The following is a 17346-nucleotide window of genomic DNA, read 5'->3' as shown; positions in this document are numbered from 1 at the left end:
GGACACAACAAACTGACTAGGATATTAATTAGTATACGATACTTGTATACTAATGGCTAGTATACTAGCGCCAGGGTGGTCAGGCGACGCGGGTTTGAAACTCTTGAGGTAAAAGAATTGCCCCCGTTGGCTGTGAACCGGGGTGTTCGGTTGCAATCAACATCCAGGGGGAACAGTCGGTGGCGGCGATAGCAACATGGTAGAGCAATAATCCTAATGCTCACGCTTCCAGTCCCACGCACGTGCTGGACCCTGCAGACGCCGAGCTGAGTCAAGCTGGCGTTCTTGAAGAAAGCCACGGTCAGCATGTAGATGCTGTGGCGATGGACCCTGATGGTGGATTAGAATGTGCATTGGTACAGCTCGCGTTCAATGAAAAACTGATAAATGCCATAGATACTATCGTTCAGCCTCGAGCTTCCAGATTAGTCTGTACGAGCTTTTTGGCCCCCATCCAACGGCCCAGCGGAGTAGCGAGCTCGGGAAATTCCCCGGGTGAGATAGGCACGCCTGCGAGTGCCCTGTTGGATCCCTGTTGGAAGCCTGGGGGTGCACCGCGGCTCCGCCCCCGAATCGCTTCTTTCACATTTGACATGCTCTAGGACGGATCTAGCAAGGAGCGGTTATCGCAGGGCATCCGTCGCATTTTCTGGGGTGCATGTCCTGGATATCTGGGTCGAACGGCCGCCGCTATGACCCTCGCGATAGAACAGAACAGGTGTTGGCGGCATCTGCCGGATAATAATGGCTAAAGCTGCTTCTATTCTAGGGGTGTTCGGTGTCAGCGATACCGCAAAGCGACGTCTGTGGTGGGTTCCGACCGAATTAGTGCTCGAGCACGCGCTTGGGGACTAGAGGAGATTGTTGGAAGATGTCCAATTTGCTGGGAGTGGGTCGAGCGAGAAGAGTGCATCGTCGCCCAGAGCCCATTCAAAGTCGGCCAGGAACTGCTCGTCCAGGTGGAATGCGTTGTTTTGTGCCGGAGCGCCGGCGGGTGCCATCGTGCCTCCGACCAGGTCACGATTGGCGTCCATCCCAGCTCCTGTGCTTGCATCAGCAGCGGCAAGGTAACGTGAGGTCATGAAGACATTACCGTCGGAGGGCTCGACGACGGATCGCATGGTCCGTGACTGTGGATCAAATTCATCTCTCCACCACCACACCGTGTCCAGGATAGGGCTGAGCACCAATCGGCTGCGGATGCGCAACGCAGTATACTCGCCCCCGTCGGCTTTGCGAAATGCCTTGTTGCTGTTCCAGATAGAATTGAGAACGGTGACCGTCTTCGCCGCAAGATCGGCACTGTCAACAGACATTTGCTTGGCTACATTGATCGCGGTAAAGAGCGCTGATCGTGCGCGAACTGTCTCAAGGCCATGGGAAGCCGTGCTGCTCTTGAGAATTCGAAGCAGTGACGTTGAAGCCAAAAGAAGCCCAAAGCCAAGCTGGACGGGGCACATCGCCAAGCAGCCAAGTCGATCGGTCAGAGATTGCACGTAGTCAATCAAGCTGCAGGCCGTGACCAGTATGCGCGGATAAAAGGCACTGGAGACGAGCGTCTGCATTTTGAAGAAGTGGAAACTCTGAATAGCCATGCGACAAAGGCCGGTGTCGAATCGCTCATCATCTAAAGATAGCATTAGGACCGAGTTTGTAGACTTGGCGAGAGGCTCACAGGTAAAGAAGTTCAGAACGTACCCGTAACAGCCTGCAACTCCAAATCGTCTACCTGGCCCTCGTAGGTACGGAGAAGGATATCCAGAGCACGCTCTTGGTCTAACGACATTGAGCGTACACCGTTTTCCAATACTGCCTCGCTACATTTCGCAATCAGCTCTTGGCATCGCAGCTTCAGCACCATCCATGGCGCAATCTTGTCGAACAGGACTTGTCGCTGCGACGGGTCTTGTGAGAGGTTAAACGCTCGTGGTAGCTGGCCCTTGGTCACGCAAACCCTATTGACATTTACAAATGAGTTAGAGCTCTACAATCTCTTTTTCGGACGTGTTGCTCACCTTTGATATACAATAACAGTATGTGCCCACAGTTCGGACCGACGAACCAAGTCGGCCTCACATGGCGCCGGAATCTTGACACGAGAGAACTCGTGGCTGGACATTGGGATGTGAAGACCATTCTGCATGGCAATATGCAAAAGCATCCCACTCAGCGGAAAGGTCACATCCGGATGTTCCCCTTTTGGAAATGGCCAGTTGAGGAGCAGCAAAAGGCCCTGTATCGTATGCCAAGGCGGCGATGTCGACAATGCTGACAAGAAGGCCATCTCGATGACACTCCGAGCCAGCGCCATCAACAGCGTCGGATTACGGGGATAGGCTCGACATGATACCCCAATCACACACCAGAATAGGAAAGGCGACTGTGCATAGTACGTGTTGGGTCGTGTCTGTGGATCCAAGATGGGGAGAAACTGGGCATAGTGGCGGAAGAAACTTGACGGTAGGTTAGCCAATGAGCCATTGAGAATTCTGAGTGGTCGGAAGATTGATTCAAACGTACAGATGAAACAAATCGTCAATTTCATCACTCCGGACCTCAACGCCATGCAGGCTTTGGGCCCTGGTTGTGTCTCCCTCCATTGCCGGTCCCGGTCCCGGCGCCGAAGGTGATACCCCAAAACCGTTTGGTGCAAGGAGTTGCGGTGGGTACGATGGCGGCGGTATATGAGGAGTTCCCGAGAGTGAATCGCTGTTTGGTTCAGACCTCGAGCCCATCTCCGCCGCAGCTGTCAGCAGGGCAATGGGTGATGGATGCGGATCTGCTGGTTGCGAGGCCCGGAGCTTGCGGCGCAGGTCTTCCGATTCTTGCTCCAGCCGGGACATGCGTCTATAGATACTGTCAGCTCAATTTTGTTCCTCTAGAGGTTCGACTCAATATGGGAGCCGGCTGCATACTTGCGTTTGTGCTCTCGCTTGAATGGGTCGGAGATGACACAGTTTGCATTGACCCTGCGACATCGGGTACACGGCTGATCTGGATTGAGATAGACATCACACTTTGCCTGTGTAGACAATTGTTAGATCCACTGTAAATGTTGCTAGAGATGAAATTTCCATGAAGCTAAGCCAGTCGGACCTTTTGCTGGCGGCACTCGGTGCACGCCTTCTTGCCTTTCTTCAACGGCCTGCGCATGATTCGGTTAGCGTCCCGAGAAATGGGGCAAAGATCCAGGTAGTTCATACTCTGCCATGGGAAAAACCAGCACCGAGATGGAATGGGCAGTACTTGGAAGAGGTCTAGGCGAGACCGGTGGGAGCGAGGTGAGAAAAGCCGGTCCCGGACCGACAGGCGTAAATCTATGCGGAACCGGCGTGGCGGTCAGCGCGGCCGACTATAAACACCCGCAGTCCCCCTTCTCTCTTCGGCCGCCCTGCCGCCCTCAGGAAACAACCAACCGAATGGAGGTTGTATTGATTGTTGAAATTGCAAATTAACGTGTACGATAACGACATTACCGAACGCGATGTCTAATCGGTACCTGCTACCCTGTGAAAGGGGCTCTTAATTTGCAACTGCTCCACAATTGTCACGCCAGGAAATCTGTCCCACCAGTAGGGGATGACGGTGAACACTGGTGCCTTATAGGAGCCTGACTTATTCTGGACACAGCATATTTGTACAGCCTGAACACTGACTACCATCTCACCAGACACGCCTTTCGGATATAAAGTGTGACTTTCATGAGACATATTTTGGAACCTCGGCTTGACCAGCACGGGAGTTATCCTCGACATGCCGGCAACAATGCCTGAATTCGAGCAAAGAAACATAACTGATGTTTGACAGACATGACGGTCAAGGCTGTCAGCCATTGTCGCCACGAGTGTTGTGATGTGCGACGACGGCTACCTGCAGATACACATGCTTGACCTAGCCAGGAACAAATACCATTTGCTACGGCGTAGATGTACAAGCATCGGTGTTTCCCCAGGTTCCAGAACGAGGTTGAGCCGAAAGGCACTGTATGATCGGAGCTAATCGCGCCACACTGTTCTCTCCTCGGGCACCTGGTAGTCCCCGATCGTGGTGTACCCGGTGTGGGCAATTTGTTCTGCGAAAGTATACCGGACATCGGCAATCCACACATCAGTGGACTGAGACCACCTGGGCATGTGTGATGCTGGTCAATGCTATTCTCAAATCTTTGAATTGCCCAAAGGCCTCGTATTCTCTCATTCTCCCTCCATAAGTGTCTTGCATATATTCCCACTCATCAACTGTCATACTTATGGTTCCAGACCAGATCGAGTGGCAGCGCCACCTCCTCATTGAGGCGAGCAATTTCTTCACGGTGACATCACCGCCCCTCGACTTTATATAAATGCGCCAAAATAAAAACTACGTACTGGGGATGCAAAATACCACAATTGTACATACGTTCGCATAGTGAGAATAAGATCCGCCATGAGCTTCGAAATCCCGTCCGTCGCCGAACTGAAGCACGCTGCCGAAGCGGGCCAGCGCATCACGCCCGGCGATGTTTCGATGATTTCGCATGCCGAGAGCGAGTTGACCGGACGCGGCCCGGTCCGCGGCGGACCAGCTGGTACATAGCATAAGCCCGGGAGCCCTCCCAGCCGATGTGCCGCGAGAGGGACGCGATCTAAACTGACGAGCTCCCAGCAACGGCACAGAGCATCGCCATGCGCCAGATGAATTTTGATAGCAAGGTTGACGAGGTCTCGCGCAAGCCTTCGGTCCAAATCACGCAAGATGATGCTCGTGAAATGCAGTCGACAGAGGTAGGGATCCATCTTTATGATCGATTACCACGGGGCTGCAATAGTCAACTACAAATACTGAAGATTTAATTTTGTTTAGGGACGGGCTTTTCATCGCGCACCCGGGTTTGGATCAGTGTCGGCGCAGGTTCGCTCGATTGCCAACCAGAACGAGACACAGACGATGCCTCCCGTGTCGGCTGACGTGCCAGTCTATGTGACCAAGGACGATGCGCGCGAGGCCCAGCGGGCGGAGTCGCTGTTTTACGGTGGTGCGATCCCCAGCGGCGGAATGGCGTCGCAGATGCAGGTAAGTCTAAATGGCGGTGTCACGATGATTGCGTTGACGTCGGCTATAGAGTGCGGCGGACAAAATCGAGCAAGCCCGGCGCGAGAGCTTTTAGGGGAAGCCAGGAAGGCCGCGGAGGTGAAGATAAAGTTGGGATCGGGACATTTAGCACACATTAGGGTTGGTAAAGTTAGTGCTACCTTTCTACATTTTGATACTGTGGAAGGTATACAATCCACTCCTTTGGCTTTTGGCCTCCTCTGCATAGCCGAATCTGGCAATTCTCCTGCGCCACTGGCTTCTTCTGTGGTCATCATTCGTCATTCGCCCTGTTAGTTCGGGTGGTTCCTTGGTGGACGCTGCCCACTCAGAAACGTGCTCCACCAGCCCCCACGGAGTTAACCACCTGTGAAAAGATTAACCCCGGTTTCTCGGTGATTGTTAACAGCGGGCAATGACGAAATTATGTAACGGCTGGGATTAATGCACTCGCAAGGTCCGATACGAGGTCGTTGGTGGTGCCGGTTATCCGAATCGTTGCGATAGCTCTAATTTCAACTTGAAGATGCGCAGCATGGCTCTCGACACTCACCATTTGCGATGGCGGTCATCACCCGAATCTTGTCCCACGCGGCAAACAAACCGTACCGGTCCAAGCAGCTCCGAGATGATTCGCCTCCCTTTCTCAACGCCGACGGCCACGTCGATTTCGGGCCCAATGATATCGAAAATCCCCGAAACTGGTCGTTCGCTCGGCGGACCATGATCACCATCTCCGCGATTTTGTTGGTCGTGAATGCGACCTTCGCCTCCTCCTCGCCGAGTGGATGTTTCCCTCCATCTCAGAACATTTCGGCATTTCGACTGAAGCGGCCGGCCTGACCATCACCCTGTTCCTGCTGGGGTACTGCGCTGGTCCGCTCATTTTCGCCCCCTCTCCGAGTTCTACGGTCGACGATGGATCTTCTACATCACCTTCGGTTGCTATATGGCCTTCAACTTCCTGTGCGCTTTTGCGCCGAATTTTGGAGCGCTCCTGGTGGGCCGATTCTTGACGGGGACCTTTGTGTCTGCGTGCCTGAGTAACTGCCCAGGTGTCCTGGCAGACCTGTGGAATCCACTTGAGCGTGCCAATGCAATGGCCGGGTTCTCTGCGATGGTATACATGGGACCGGCCCTGGGCCCTGTGGTCGCCGGGTTTCTGGAGTTGAAGAAAAACTGGCAGTGGAGCTTCTATGTTTTGCTCTGGCTGGGCGCTCCGACCTGTCTGGCGATGCTGACCATCCCCGAAACCTACGGACCAACGGTGCTGTACAACAAGGCGAAGCGCATTCGCAAGGCTGCCATCCTTGGATATGAAAACGTGCGAGCGCCCGTAGAGGATAGCGATCGAACACTGATTGGCATTTATAAGGTGGCGTTGGTGCGGCCATGGATCATTCTCTTTGACCCGATCTCACTGCTCTGCGCCATCTATATGGCCTTTGTATACACTCTCCTCTATATGCTGTTCAGCATTTATCCAATCGTCTTCCAAGAGAAGCGCGGGTGGAACTCCGGCGTCGGGGAGCTGCCGCTGATTGGCACTGTCGTCGGAGCATTAATTGGCGGAGCAATTGTTCTCGCAGACACGCGCATGCGTCAAAACAGGATCGACAGGGGCGAGACGAAGATGGAGGATGCCGAGCCTGAGGACCGCCTGCCACTGGCGATGATCGGAGGAGTTGGGTTTGCGATCACAATGTTCTGGTTCGCATGGTCGGCCGAGTTCAAGTAAGTTCAATTTTCTCCGGCTTATGAAGTGGATTGTACCAAGCGCTGACCATCAATAGCTCTGTTCATTGGATCGTCCCGACTCTCGCCGGGTGCTTCCTTTCGAGTTGCCTACTGCTGATCTTTGTTGCATATCTGAACTATCTCGTGGACGTGTATCTCATGTAAGTCCGGGAATAGCCGTGGAAAATGAACCCACCCGATTCAAGCTTGGATATTGACCCCACTGTGTCACAGGTATGCAGCCTCTGCCATTGCCGCAAACACGATTGCTCGCTCTGCCTGCGGAGCTGCTGCACCGCTGTTCACAAACCAGATGTTCTCCGCGCTGGGTGTGGGCGGCGGAGGCAGTCTGATCGGTGGCGTGGCTGCTCTACTGGCAGTGATACCATTTCTATTCTACAAGTATGGAAAGCAGATCCGAATCCGAAGCAAGTTTGCACCAACAAGCCAAAGGAATCGTTCACAGGTGAGGGATGAAGAGAACGCGCCGGATGGCGATGCGAGCGGGATTGAGAAGGAGGTGAACGGCGCGACGGAGAGCTCCACCGAGTAAGAATTCCATATTTTTAGAATTGATAGATATCATGGTGTCGCCCACCTATCGACTTCCGATATTCAGTACTTTGTAGACGAGGCTGGCCATGCAGGTCGGGTATCATATGTTGGAACAAAATTCTGAAAGGTCCCCACCGAGGTCGAGGGCGCAGGACTATACAGCGACTATGCAGCGTACCTTGTGCATGTAGCATATAGCCAGCCACTGCGCAGATTTGGGAGCCCGCAGGACCTGGAACCGAGCCTACTGATATCCACGATGCAACAGGCACCTCAGTGCAGGCGTCGCCGCGCAGGGGCCATCCTGGCGTGACCCGCCAGACTGGATGGCTGCCGATCGCCGCGGTGGACTTGCGGCTTCTCCGACCTCGCTGCCAATCCCACGAGACGATGTGCGCAGTTGGCCTCGAGTCGACTGGTCAACTGCACGATTTCCAGAATTCCAGTTGGTGTCGACGCAGACGCAGCTGCAATCTGAATGGACAGCGCCCTCCGGGTTGGACTCCGAGGATGCCATGCGCAGCATCCTGCAGCTGCAGCCCCGCCACAACCCCTCCACGACGAGGACGAGGGGCCAGCAGTGGATGTATCAGAGCTTGCACTAGCTCGACTGAGCTGACCGCATCTCTTATCTAACGTAGAAACCCCGAAAATGCCCTTCCCTCCAGGGTTGTTGAGCCTGAGTCTGCTACATCCGCCCCGCAGACCCCACATCTTCGCGAAACCCACATATTGCTGCGGCCCAGGGTGATTCAGACGGGATCCTCGCGCTTGGACTCGAGCTTCAGCTTTCGAGATTTCGAGTTTCGAGCTTCGGCCTTCGACCTTCAAGCTTTTCGGTGGTTCGCAGGGGATTCCTGGGCGGACACAAGGATCGGTGATCTCACGATGGACCGGAGCACGAAGGAGCTGCAGAGCAGAGACGATCGGAGTCGGGAAAGTTGCAGCTGGAGGAAGCAGGCGGGGCGAAGGAAAGATTTGTCATGCAGAATTTGGAATTTGGAATTGGGTTTGCCATGATGTAAGACGGAAGGCGGCGGCATTGGGGAGCTGCCCTTTAAATACTCGTCTCCCCTTCGGCTCAGAAGGTCCCCATCTTCGAGCACCTTGTGAGAATCTCTTTCAACTCAATTCGCCCATCATGCCTCTCACTGGACACTGTCTCTGCAAGGCCGTGACTTACACCGCAGAAGTCGACGAGCCCGCCATCACCGCCTATGACCACTGCGATGACTGCCAGCGTCAGTCTGGCTCCACTTATTGTACGTGATGCGGAGCGAGACAATGGGACAAAAGAATGCTGCTGACATCCAATACAGCGCTGGTCGCCGTCGTCCCCAAGGACAAGCTGACCATCAACGGCCCAATCAAGAGCTGGGCTGGCAAGGGTAGCTCCGGCCAGGCCGTGCACCGCCTCTTCTGCTCCGAGTGCGGCTCCCCCATTGCCCACGACCCCGATGCTGCCCCCGAAATCATCGCTCTGAAGGCCGGTACTCTCGACACCGAGATCAAGAAGACCCTCAAGCCCACCGTGGAGATCTGGTGCGCCAGCAAGCTCCCCTTCTGCCAGGAGAAGCTCGAGAAACCCTTCCAGGGCATGCCCGAGTAAAAGAACCAAGTGCGGATAATTGGACAATGCGTGGCTTCCTCGAAATTTCAATGCGTGATATCTGAGGAATACGGAGGAGAGAAAATGATAAAGACGCAAGGCTCGGTGCAGCTTTGAATGAGTGATGACGATACGTGAAATAGCCGAATAAGACTGCATATTATCGATTTGATTGACTCTTACCTCGCGCGGTGCATTTTCTTTTGCTTGTGCTCTTTCTCTCTGGTACCATTCGGTATGACACCGGGATATTGCCTGCTCATGTGGGACAGCGCTGCGGAAGATTTTGAGAAGACCTGCTTTTGCAGCGGGGCCATATTGACATGATGGTTCCAGTTCGTGAGGCTTTATAAAGTTTCCTGATTGACGCAATCGAGAGATTGGACACGATCGTTTCAGCCATTGTCGCTATACTATGTCAACAGGCACCTTGTTCGTGCGTGACTCGCGCACGGGTGTCAAGTATGACATTCCGATCAACCGGAATGCAGTACGCGCCCTTGACCTCAAGCGCATTACGGCGCCCAGTGAAGGGGCCAATCGAGCGGACCAGGTCTCGCGAGGACTTCGGATCTATGACCCCGGGCTGCAGAACACTGCAGTGCTGGAATCTGCAATCAGTTTTTCGTCAATCCACCTCTCCGGGTAGGTGTCAAGCTCTGTGCTGACTGGCCATGTAGTGATCACGAGTCGGGCGAATTGCTCTTTCGGGGCTTCTCTCTTGAACAGCTCTGGGAGGCGGAATTTGAAGATATGCTTCATCTCATGCTATGGGATGTCTATCCCTCTGCAGATCAACGGACAGAGTTGAGTCGTCGACTAGGACGTTATATGCAGGAGACGCCAAGGGCCGTGCATGATGCCATCCATTTGCTGCCGTACGTGTCTCACTTTCCATTGAATCGATTCGCTTTCTGAAGGGATGCCAATCAGTCGGACTACTGCCCCTCTTCCGTTGATTTTAGCGGGTCTCTCGGCATACCTGGCTGCGATTCCGACACCCATTTGCGTGTCAAGTCTGGCACACGTGTACCAACAAGACCCAGGTCTTGGTGACCAAATAATCTTGCAAACAGTCGCGGGTTATGCAGTGATATTTGCTGCCGTCCGTTGCCATCGCAAAGGCATCGAGTTCAGGGCTCCTTCAATCGATTCAACGTATCGGGAGAATCTTTTTGTCATGGCTGGGCTCATAGACTCGTCCACCCAACGTCCCGACCCAACCAAATTGTCATGTTATCGTCGATTTGCCTTGCTCAATGCAGATCATGGAATGGCACTTTCTGTGTTTTCTGCATTGGTTACTGCTTCCTCGCTCACAGACCCAATATCTTGCCTGATATCAGCAGTCGCCGCGGCACATGGCCCACTTCACTTTGGCGCTACCGAGTCCGCGCAGCGTGCGCTGAATGAAATTGGAAATCCGGAAAGCGTACCCGATTTCATAACCGAGGTGAAGTCTGGAAAGCGTAGGCTTTTCGGTTACGGGCATAGAGAATACAAAGGCGTGGATCCGCGCGTCCAGTTCATCCGAAGGATCTTACAAGATCTACCAACCCATTCTAATCCCTTCTTCAAGATTGCCGAGGCGATCGAAGCGGCTGCCAGCAACGATGAATATTTTCTTTCTCGAGGCCTTCATCCAAACGCTGACTTTTACGGCAATTTCGTCTTCACGGGAATCGGTATTGAGCCCGAGATGATTCCTGCGGCCATGTTGACCCAGCGTATTACGGGAATTATGGCGCACTGGAGGGATTACACGGGTACGTGTGCTACATCCCTTCTCGTCGGTATATTTCTGACCTTAGTGGTCTAGTCACACGCGGTAAGCTCTTTCGGCCATCGCATATCTACACGGGGACTACCGGAGTCGTCACATACCCTGTTGCCCGAATTTGAGTTTTTGAAGCATGTGAAGCATGACAACTCGTGCTCCGTGGACCTGGAGATTGAAGCCACTCAATAAAATCCTCATTATTGAAAGATATTGAAATCAATGTATCATTTTCCGCGCCCAAATGAATAGCTGCAACGAATGTCAGCCGAGCTGTAGCCATGCTAGTCCACCGACTGAGTCAACGCCCTTGCTTCCTCCCTCTGATAGCGAGCGACACTCTGCTTTTTCAACTACACAAAAGCGACTTATCATACTGGCTGCTGCCATCGCATCCATGTTCTCACCTCTATCAGCGAACATTTACTTCCCAGCCCTGAACTCCATCGCCAAGGATCTACGAGTCAGTCCCTCTGAAATCAATCTGACCATTACTACGTACATGGTAAGTACTCTCATTTTGAAAAGATTATTTAAAATATCAATTGGCATTTCCCACTAAGTGAATCAACTTCGATATCCAGATATGTCAAGGGTTGGCCCCTACATTTACCGGGTCGTTGGCTGATCAGGTCGGCCGCCGTCCCGCCTACATATACTGTTTCTTGGTCTACATTGCAGGAAATATAGCACTCGCCATTCAGCACTGGTTTCCAGCTCTTCTTATTCTACGCGCAGTTCAAAGCTGTGGTTCTAGTGGAACAGTTGCTCTTTCATCTGCCGTTGCGGCCGATATCATTACTCCTGCTGAACGAGGAGCTTACATGGGCATAGCTTCCTTGGGCATCATTCTTGCTCCGTCTATCGGTCCTTTGATTGGGGGGTTTCTAACACAGTACTGGGGCTGGAAAGCTGTATTTTGGTTTCTCACATCTCTCTCAGTCTTGTTCTTCATCCCCTTTTTACTCTTCTTTCCCGAGACCTGTCGTGCTATTGTGGGTGATGGAAGAATATCACCTCCACGATGGAATCGCCCTCTTTGGGGCTTTTTTAATTTACGAACATCCTGTCAAGCGGATCATTGTGAGATCTCTCCCGTGCGTCCCGCGAGTCGAATTGCGATACCAAATCCTTGGTCATCTCTGCGTCTACTCTTTTGCCTACCAGTGGGATTAGTATTGTTCGCCAACGGAATCATCTTCGGAAGCTACTACGCTCTTATGACAGGAATTCCGGCTCAGTTTCACACGATGTATCATCTGAATGACCTTGGAATTGGGCTTTGTTTTATACCAGCAGGGCTTGGTTCTCTACTTTCCGCCGTGGTCAACGGGTTCTTCGTCGATTGGAATTACCGTCGAATAATCAGGCAATCAGGAATGACCACAAGCTGTCACAAGAAACAGGATATCCTCATGTTCCCAATCGAACGCGCGCGGTTACAGATCTGCTTGCCGTTGACTGTAAGTTTTAGGTCATTCTTTGATTCCAAATGTTAACTTTGGTATGCAGCTTTGCGCGGCAGGATCAATCGTCACATATGGAATCTTGGAGTCTTTCAACTGTCCACTTTGGGTTGCTCTACTACTGATCTTTCTTTCCTGTTTCTGTATCATTGCTGCGTACACCGTCCTGAACGTACTAATTGTTGACCTGTACTACTCGACCCCAGCCACTGCCATGGCAGCCAACAACCTTGTTCGCTGCGCTGTGGGGGCGGGTGCTGCTGCAACTGTGAATCCCTTGATTGAAAAGCTGGGTGTGCGTTGGACTTACGGCATTGTAGCAGCAACTTTGTTAGCTACCAATCCATTGCTCTTGCTTGTATACTTCAAGGGCTGGGAATGGCGCAGAGTACAAGCAGGGATACAATTTTGACCCTTGATAGTCGGGAAATTTTATAAGACGCTCTCTTGCCAACTCTAGGTTCTCATGTATTTGGTTATGAATATATGTAGCAAGAAACGCCCGGCTCTTACTTAGTTTGCATATCAGATCATTTTGAATTTCAACGACAGTGCATTCATTCTACTGCAATGATTCCGTTGATCCCACTTTTTGGTCTGCTTGGTCTTCTTGCCGATCTACAAACAACATTTCTTCCGCTAAAAGCCCAGAGACTGTATATGCGGTACCCCGGGCATGACTGGCTTCTTCCTGGATCTATAGTTAACATTACTGGTAAATACGAGTACAGAGTATATGATCAACACTAACCTAGCTTTAGAAACGATTGAAACACCGGAAATCAGTAGTACTGGTTTGAATTGTCAAACCAATTACATAATTTTCGCCATAGATCCTGATGTGGTTCTTAATGGAACCGAGATTCAAACAGTTATTCTACACTGGTATCAGCCACATCTTTTTTTTGAATGCTTAAGCAAAGACCACCCAGACGACATCTTGTTGAGGCCTGGGAACGAAACCACAGCTCATGATGCGCCCTACATTGCGGCCCAGCCCCCGATAAACTCGCACCACCGCTATGTATTCATACTTTTCGTTCAACCACCCTCCTACAAATTCCCATCCTGCTTTTCTCACATCCCACCCATGACCCTGCAAGCACGTTTCGGGTTCGACCTTTGGGAGTTCATGCGCGCTGCCGATTTGGACCCTCCTGTAGCCATCAACTACTTCTACGGCCAAAACAGAGCTTCCAATGATTGTGCCCCTACCCCGCCTGCGAGCGGAACTACCACTTCATTCCGATCGGTGACCTGTACGACTCGCCCAACGGAAGTTTGAAATCAAGCAAAAGGGTCCGAGGATCTTCCTAGGACATGTGATCGTCGGGATGCTTGTCGGATTTGTCAGTGTATGGCTTTTTCAGCTGCGGCTTTTTGGGGGGGGGGGGGGGGGGGGGGAGTGTCTAATCATACATTTCGACTTAATCTAACTCGAATGTTCAATGCTTGATTCCGACTGATAGATAAAGAGATTTCAATGGATATTTGATTGAAAAAACGTGTGAGCTAGTGCACCGTGTTCCGAATTCCAAATTGAGAAAGACCGATGTATGGTACCTCACTACCGCACACTGCACTACAATTGCTGTGAATATATTTTAAATCACTCACCATAATAGTGACCAAAAGCACGCCAGCCACAATATTTGATTATTTTAAACTGAGTAGACCAGTGTAGAGAAAGGTAAAATACAACAGAGCACCTGTGAGGCCACACTACAATTATAACGTATATGCTTTATCTCTCTGTCTGGGCTGGCATGGCGCAAACATAAGGTTGTGCTTCAGTGTTTCTACGGATGATGCGAAAGTGCCCCAACCCTGTGGCAGACCGAAATCCCAATACCCCACTTTTTCATGACCCACTTCAGTTCCAATATCGGGAGATATGATATGTACCAAGGTAAAAGAGATGCCAATGTCTAACAATCTTAGCGGTGACTCGCATCTATGGACGCCGATCAAGGATGCAGACGCGGGGACCATGCAGGGTACTCCGAAGAGGTCGGGTGGGACAAATATATTTGTCATGAGAGCCCGTCACGGATGTAACTTTTCGTCTCTGCAGTCCTGGTGTGTGGCGAGGCGCATCGTGTATAACCTGATGCGGAATGTATAGGCTACCAGTAGCCGAAGGTATACGGGGTTGCGGGGTAAGAGATCGAATAGATAAATGATCCTCTTTCGGGCGAGCCCGTTGTAGGTTGATGTCAAAATACATTCGGCGTTACTAAACCCTGCCCGTCACCCAGCAAGTGAAAATCCTTAGCGCTGTCATTTCAATGAGTTTACCGAGAGCCTCAAAAATAGGAGGGAGCGGACAATTACCCAAGAGCGTGAAGGTTCGATCGACATGCAATGCTTGCCAGCAAGCGAAGATTCGATGCAGTCACGAGAGGCCATCGTGCCGCAGGTGCCAAAAGCACAAGATAGAATGTATATACAGTGTCTCTCGGCGACTGGGAAGACCAGCGAAGAAGAAAGACCGCCTGAGTGTGGAAGACAGGAGTGGGAGTCCTTCTCGACAGCACAGTGGGCAAGAACGCGAAAGGAGGGCCCGGAGAGCAACGAAGAGAAAGAGCCACTCCCAACTGTCCACCACTCTCGAAAAGAGTTCACACGAGCAGCAAGCGCTGGGCCCAGCAGTGGCTGAGACTCATATAGAAGATTACTCGGGTGCGTTATTCCATACTTCTCCCACGTAGTAAAATTCCCAACGGCTCATGAAACCCAGGCTTCAATGTTGATATCGGCCCAGAGGGCTGGCTCCAACAGCTAATGTCGACCGGAACAAATAGCAATGCAACATCTACAGTGCCGGAGTATGGATTTGATGAGCTCGAGCTTGAGAAGCTCGACACATTCACGGAATGCATAATGCAGCCCGGGCTGTCCCCTGCATATAACAGTTCAGATGGTTACCTCTCTTCTTTACCAATGGGTCTGGAGCTGTCAACACCTCAACCCAATATCGATGGGTTCCATATGATTTCAAATCCAGAATCTATTGAGCATGCTGAAGCTCTCAGTGTTGGAGCCACAGCGTGTATGCCTTGGATGTGCGAGCCCAACACCAGGATGGATGCATTATCATTCTCATCGTCATGGTCCGAGGATAGAGTTCCCCCATCTAATATCCTGATAGATGCACCAAATGCCAGCAAGGGACTCCAATCCCCAGAAGTCCGCCAAAAGAGTGATCCATTATCGCCTGAAACTCCAGAATACCCACTTGCGCTCGACGGAATGATGAATTTTGGTTGCAGCTGCTACAAGCAAGTTATCGGGGAGCTCGTCAGGTTCGAATTCAGAACGAGCCAAAATGGACTGTCCAGGATTGATAGTATACTGGCTTGCCAGAAAGAACTGCTCATCCATACGGAATCCATTTTGCAGTGTCAAACATGCTCCCAGTCGGAGGCTCAAGCCAACGTTCTGATGGTGATTATTGTGATCATCGACAGCCTTTTGACTTCTCTTGATGCAACAGCCACATCAGTCAAGCCAGGTATCATCAATGGCATTCCCGAAGTGAACCCCCAGATGAGTCGCATACAGAAGGATCCCGGTAATGGCTTTAGGTCTCATATCGACACGTGTCCCCTGCTGGTCGGGGGATTCCAAGTTCCGGCCGAGGAAAAGGTTTGTTTCATACGGCAGGTGTTGCAGGCGCGACTTTCAATGCTTTTATTGGCAGTGAGGCGGATTCGGATTTGTATGCAGCAGCAAATAGCGGCAGCATTCTCGCGAGGTCGGCTTTTGATGATTATGGAAACGGATAGGAGACTGCAACTTATAATGATGAAGATTAAGATGGCCGTTAGTTGACTAGCTAAACGAGTCTCTTGGATTCTGCTGAAACAGCCGGTATTCAATTCTTGAGTTCATTGAGTAGCTCGCGCACTCCTGTACTGGGGACTACCTACAGAATCTCTGCCGGCTGTTACTATTTTGGTAGCGCCTCCTGCAGCCGGTCGAGAAGTCAAGTCATCATAAAGCCAATGCAGACCATAGAATCCTGTGAAAGCATACCACGGGCACTTGCTATCTGCCAAGATGGGACCGATTCATCTCTGAGTCGATTTTCGGATACATACGTAACTTGGACCATAGGTGTGACTGTTAATCTGCACAAACCAGCGGTGGCGCTTGTTGGAGCCCGAGAATGATCAATCGATTCATAATTCACATGCCTCGCTTCATGATAGCGCTATCCAGCTTGACATCAGTGCTGCTGAGTATGACTGAGTGGGCGGTGGTGCGTATCCCTTTTTCAACACTTCCTTGTAATTTTCGGAGGCCATGTAACGACGGTAATCCCTGTTGGCAACTCGTTAAGGACGGCTTGCGATCGCAACCCAGGAAACGCACAAGTATCCCATTCACTTTCTTCCAAAGAATCGCAGGCCTGGGGAAAACAAACAATCATCGCGCCTTGCACAATTTTGCTAGTCGCAATATGGCACTGGATAAACCATGCCAGTGCTCGTTGGATGTCCTGGAGATTATGTCGGAGTTGCAGAACGTTCAAGCAGTGGTCGATGTGGAAACCATTTTGGACTTGACACATCGCGTGTGTTTGCAAGGCAAAGCCATGATCCATTGCACCGACTGCATCAAGACAGCGCAGTCATCCCTTGCGAACCTTCCAACACTTTCCGAGAATTGTCTGCCGTTACTCGAGGCACTGTGGTCAGCGTACGACGTGCCAACACAGTCCGGATTTTTCGACTCGGCCATGCTCTCCTTTGAACAGCCTGCAGTCCCTATCATCTGCATTCGCAGCAAAGCTATCTTGGGTCAGACGGAGTTGGACGATATAGAGGCCCGGCTGTTGGTCCGGACACTACTGGCACGCAGTCTGATCTGTTTGGTGGAACTGATGGATCGTCTGAAAGGCGTTTTGCGGGTGCTGCTAGAGAATCCCCATGCTCATCGGAATGGCACTGCCACGCTGAGAGCGTGCGAAGCGTCTGTTGAGTCTACGATTAGTCGACTGGTTGTTCTTATGCAAATCATCGAAGGGGATTGTCACAGCCCGTCCATGCCGGTTGGTTGTCTCGACACTCGCTGAGTCGGGAGTTTTTTCAATGGAAGGAAAGCAGCCGATGAAGAGGTCAATAGAC

At 51.7% G+C, this 17346-nt stretch overlaps 7 protein-coding genes across 7 annotated transcripts; 6 read left to right on the top strand and 1 right to left on the bottom strand.

The window, feature by feature from the left end:
• Positions 1–851: 851 nt before the first annotated feature.
• N7532_009857 (putative C6 transcription factor (Leu3)) lies at positions 852–3153 on the bottom strand (the record flags this gene model as incomplete). The annotated part of the gene is made up of 6 exons (XM_056622348.1): positions 852–1627; positions 1699–1955; positions 2016–2453; positions 2521–2847; positions 2916–3022; positions 3097–3153. 6 exons carry the CDS (start codon positions 3151–3153, stop codon positions 852–854), a joined length of 1962 nt encoding a protein of 653 aa, XP_056469764.1.
• A 1272-nt stretch (positions 3154–4425) lies between these two features.
• Positions 4426–5146, top strand: N7532_009856 (uncharacterized protein; the record flags this gene model as incomplete). Its single annotated transcript, XM_056622347.1, has 4 exons — positions 4426–4567; positions 4645–4763; positions 4843–5052; positions 5102–5146. 4 exons carry the CDS (start codon positions 4426–4428, stop codon positions 5144–5146), a joined length of 516 nt encoding a protein of 171 aa, XP_056469763.1.
• A 485-nt stretch (positions 5147–5631) lies between these two features.
• N7532_009855 (uncharacterized protein) lies at positions 5632–7967 on the top strand (the record flags this gene model as incomplete). Its single annotated transcript, XM_056622346.1, has 5 exons — positions 5632–5816; positions 5902–6804; positions 6864–6968; positions 7042–7356; positions 7631–7967. 5 exons carry the CDS (start codon positions 5632–5634, stop codon positions 7965–7967), a joined length of 1845 nt encoding a protein of 614 aa, XP_056469762.1.
• Positions 7968–8503: 536 nt separating this feature from the next.
• N7532_009854 (GFA family protein) lies at positions 8504–8971 on the top strand (the record flags this gene model as incomplete). The annotated part of the gene is made up of 2 exons (XM_056622345.1): positions 8504–8624; positions 8682–8971. The coding sequence occupies 2 exons, from the start codon at positions 8504–8506 to the stop codon at positions 8969–8971; spliced, it is 411 nt and encodes a 136-aa protein (XP_056469761.1).
• A 415-nt stretch (positions 8972–9386) lies between these two features.
• Positions 9387–10873, top strand: N7532_009853 (putative citrate synthase; the record flags this gene model as incomplete). Its single annotated transcript, XM_056622344.1, has 4 exons — positions 9387–9598; positions 9652–9849; positions 9905–10737; positions 10791–10873. 4 exons carry the CDS (start codon positions 9387–9389, stop codon positions 10871–10873), a joined length of 1326 nt encoding a protein of 441 aa, XP_056469760.1.
• A 119-nt stretch (positions 10874–10992) lies between these two features.
• N7532_009852 (uncharacterized protein) lies at positions 10993–12626 on the top strand (the record flags this gene model as incomplete). Its single annotated transcript, XM_056622343.1, has 3 exons — positions 10993–11253; positions 11333–12211; positions 12261–12626. 3 exons carry the CDS (start codon positions 10993–10995, stop codon positions 12624–12626), a joined length of 1506 nt encoding a protein of 501 aa, XP_056469759.1.
• Positions 12627–14998: 2372 nt separating this feature from the next.
• On the top strand, positions 14999–17294 carry N7532_009851 (uncharacterized protein; the record flags this gene model as incomplete). The annotated part of the gene is made up of 2 exons (XM_056622342.1): positions 14999–15862; positions 16704–17294. The coding sequence occupies 2 exons, from the start codon at positions 14999–15001 to the stop codon at positions 17292–17294; spliced, it is 1455 nt and encodes a 484-aa protein (XP_056469758.1).
• Between the last annotated feature and the right edge of the window lie 52 nt (positions 17295–17346).

This window comes from Penicillium argentinense, assembly GCF_028826775.1.
Source record: "Penicillium argentinense strain IBT 30761 chromosome Unknown utg000010l_segment0_segment0, whole genome shotgun sequence".
In the NCBI taxonomy this organism is placed as follows: Eukaryota; Fungi; Ascomycota; class Eurotiomycetes; order Eurotiales; family Aspergillaceae; genus Penicillium; species Penicillium argentinense.
Note: the sequence above shows the minus strand (reverse complement) of the source record. Positions and strands in the feature narration are given on the sequence as shown.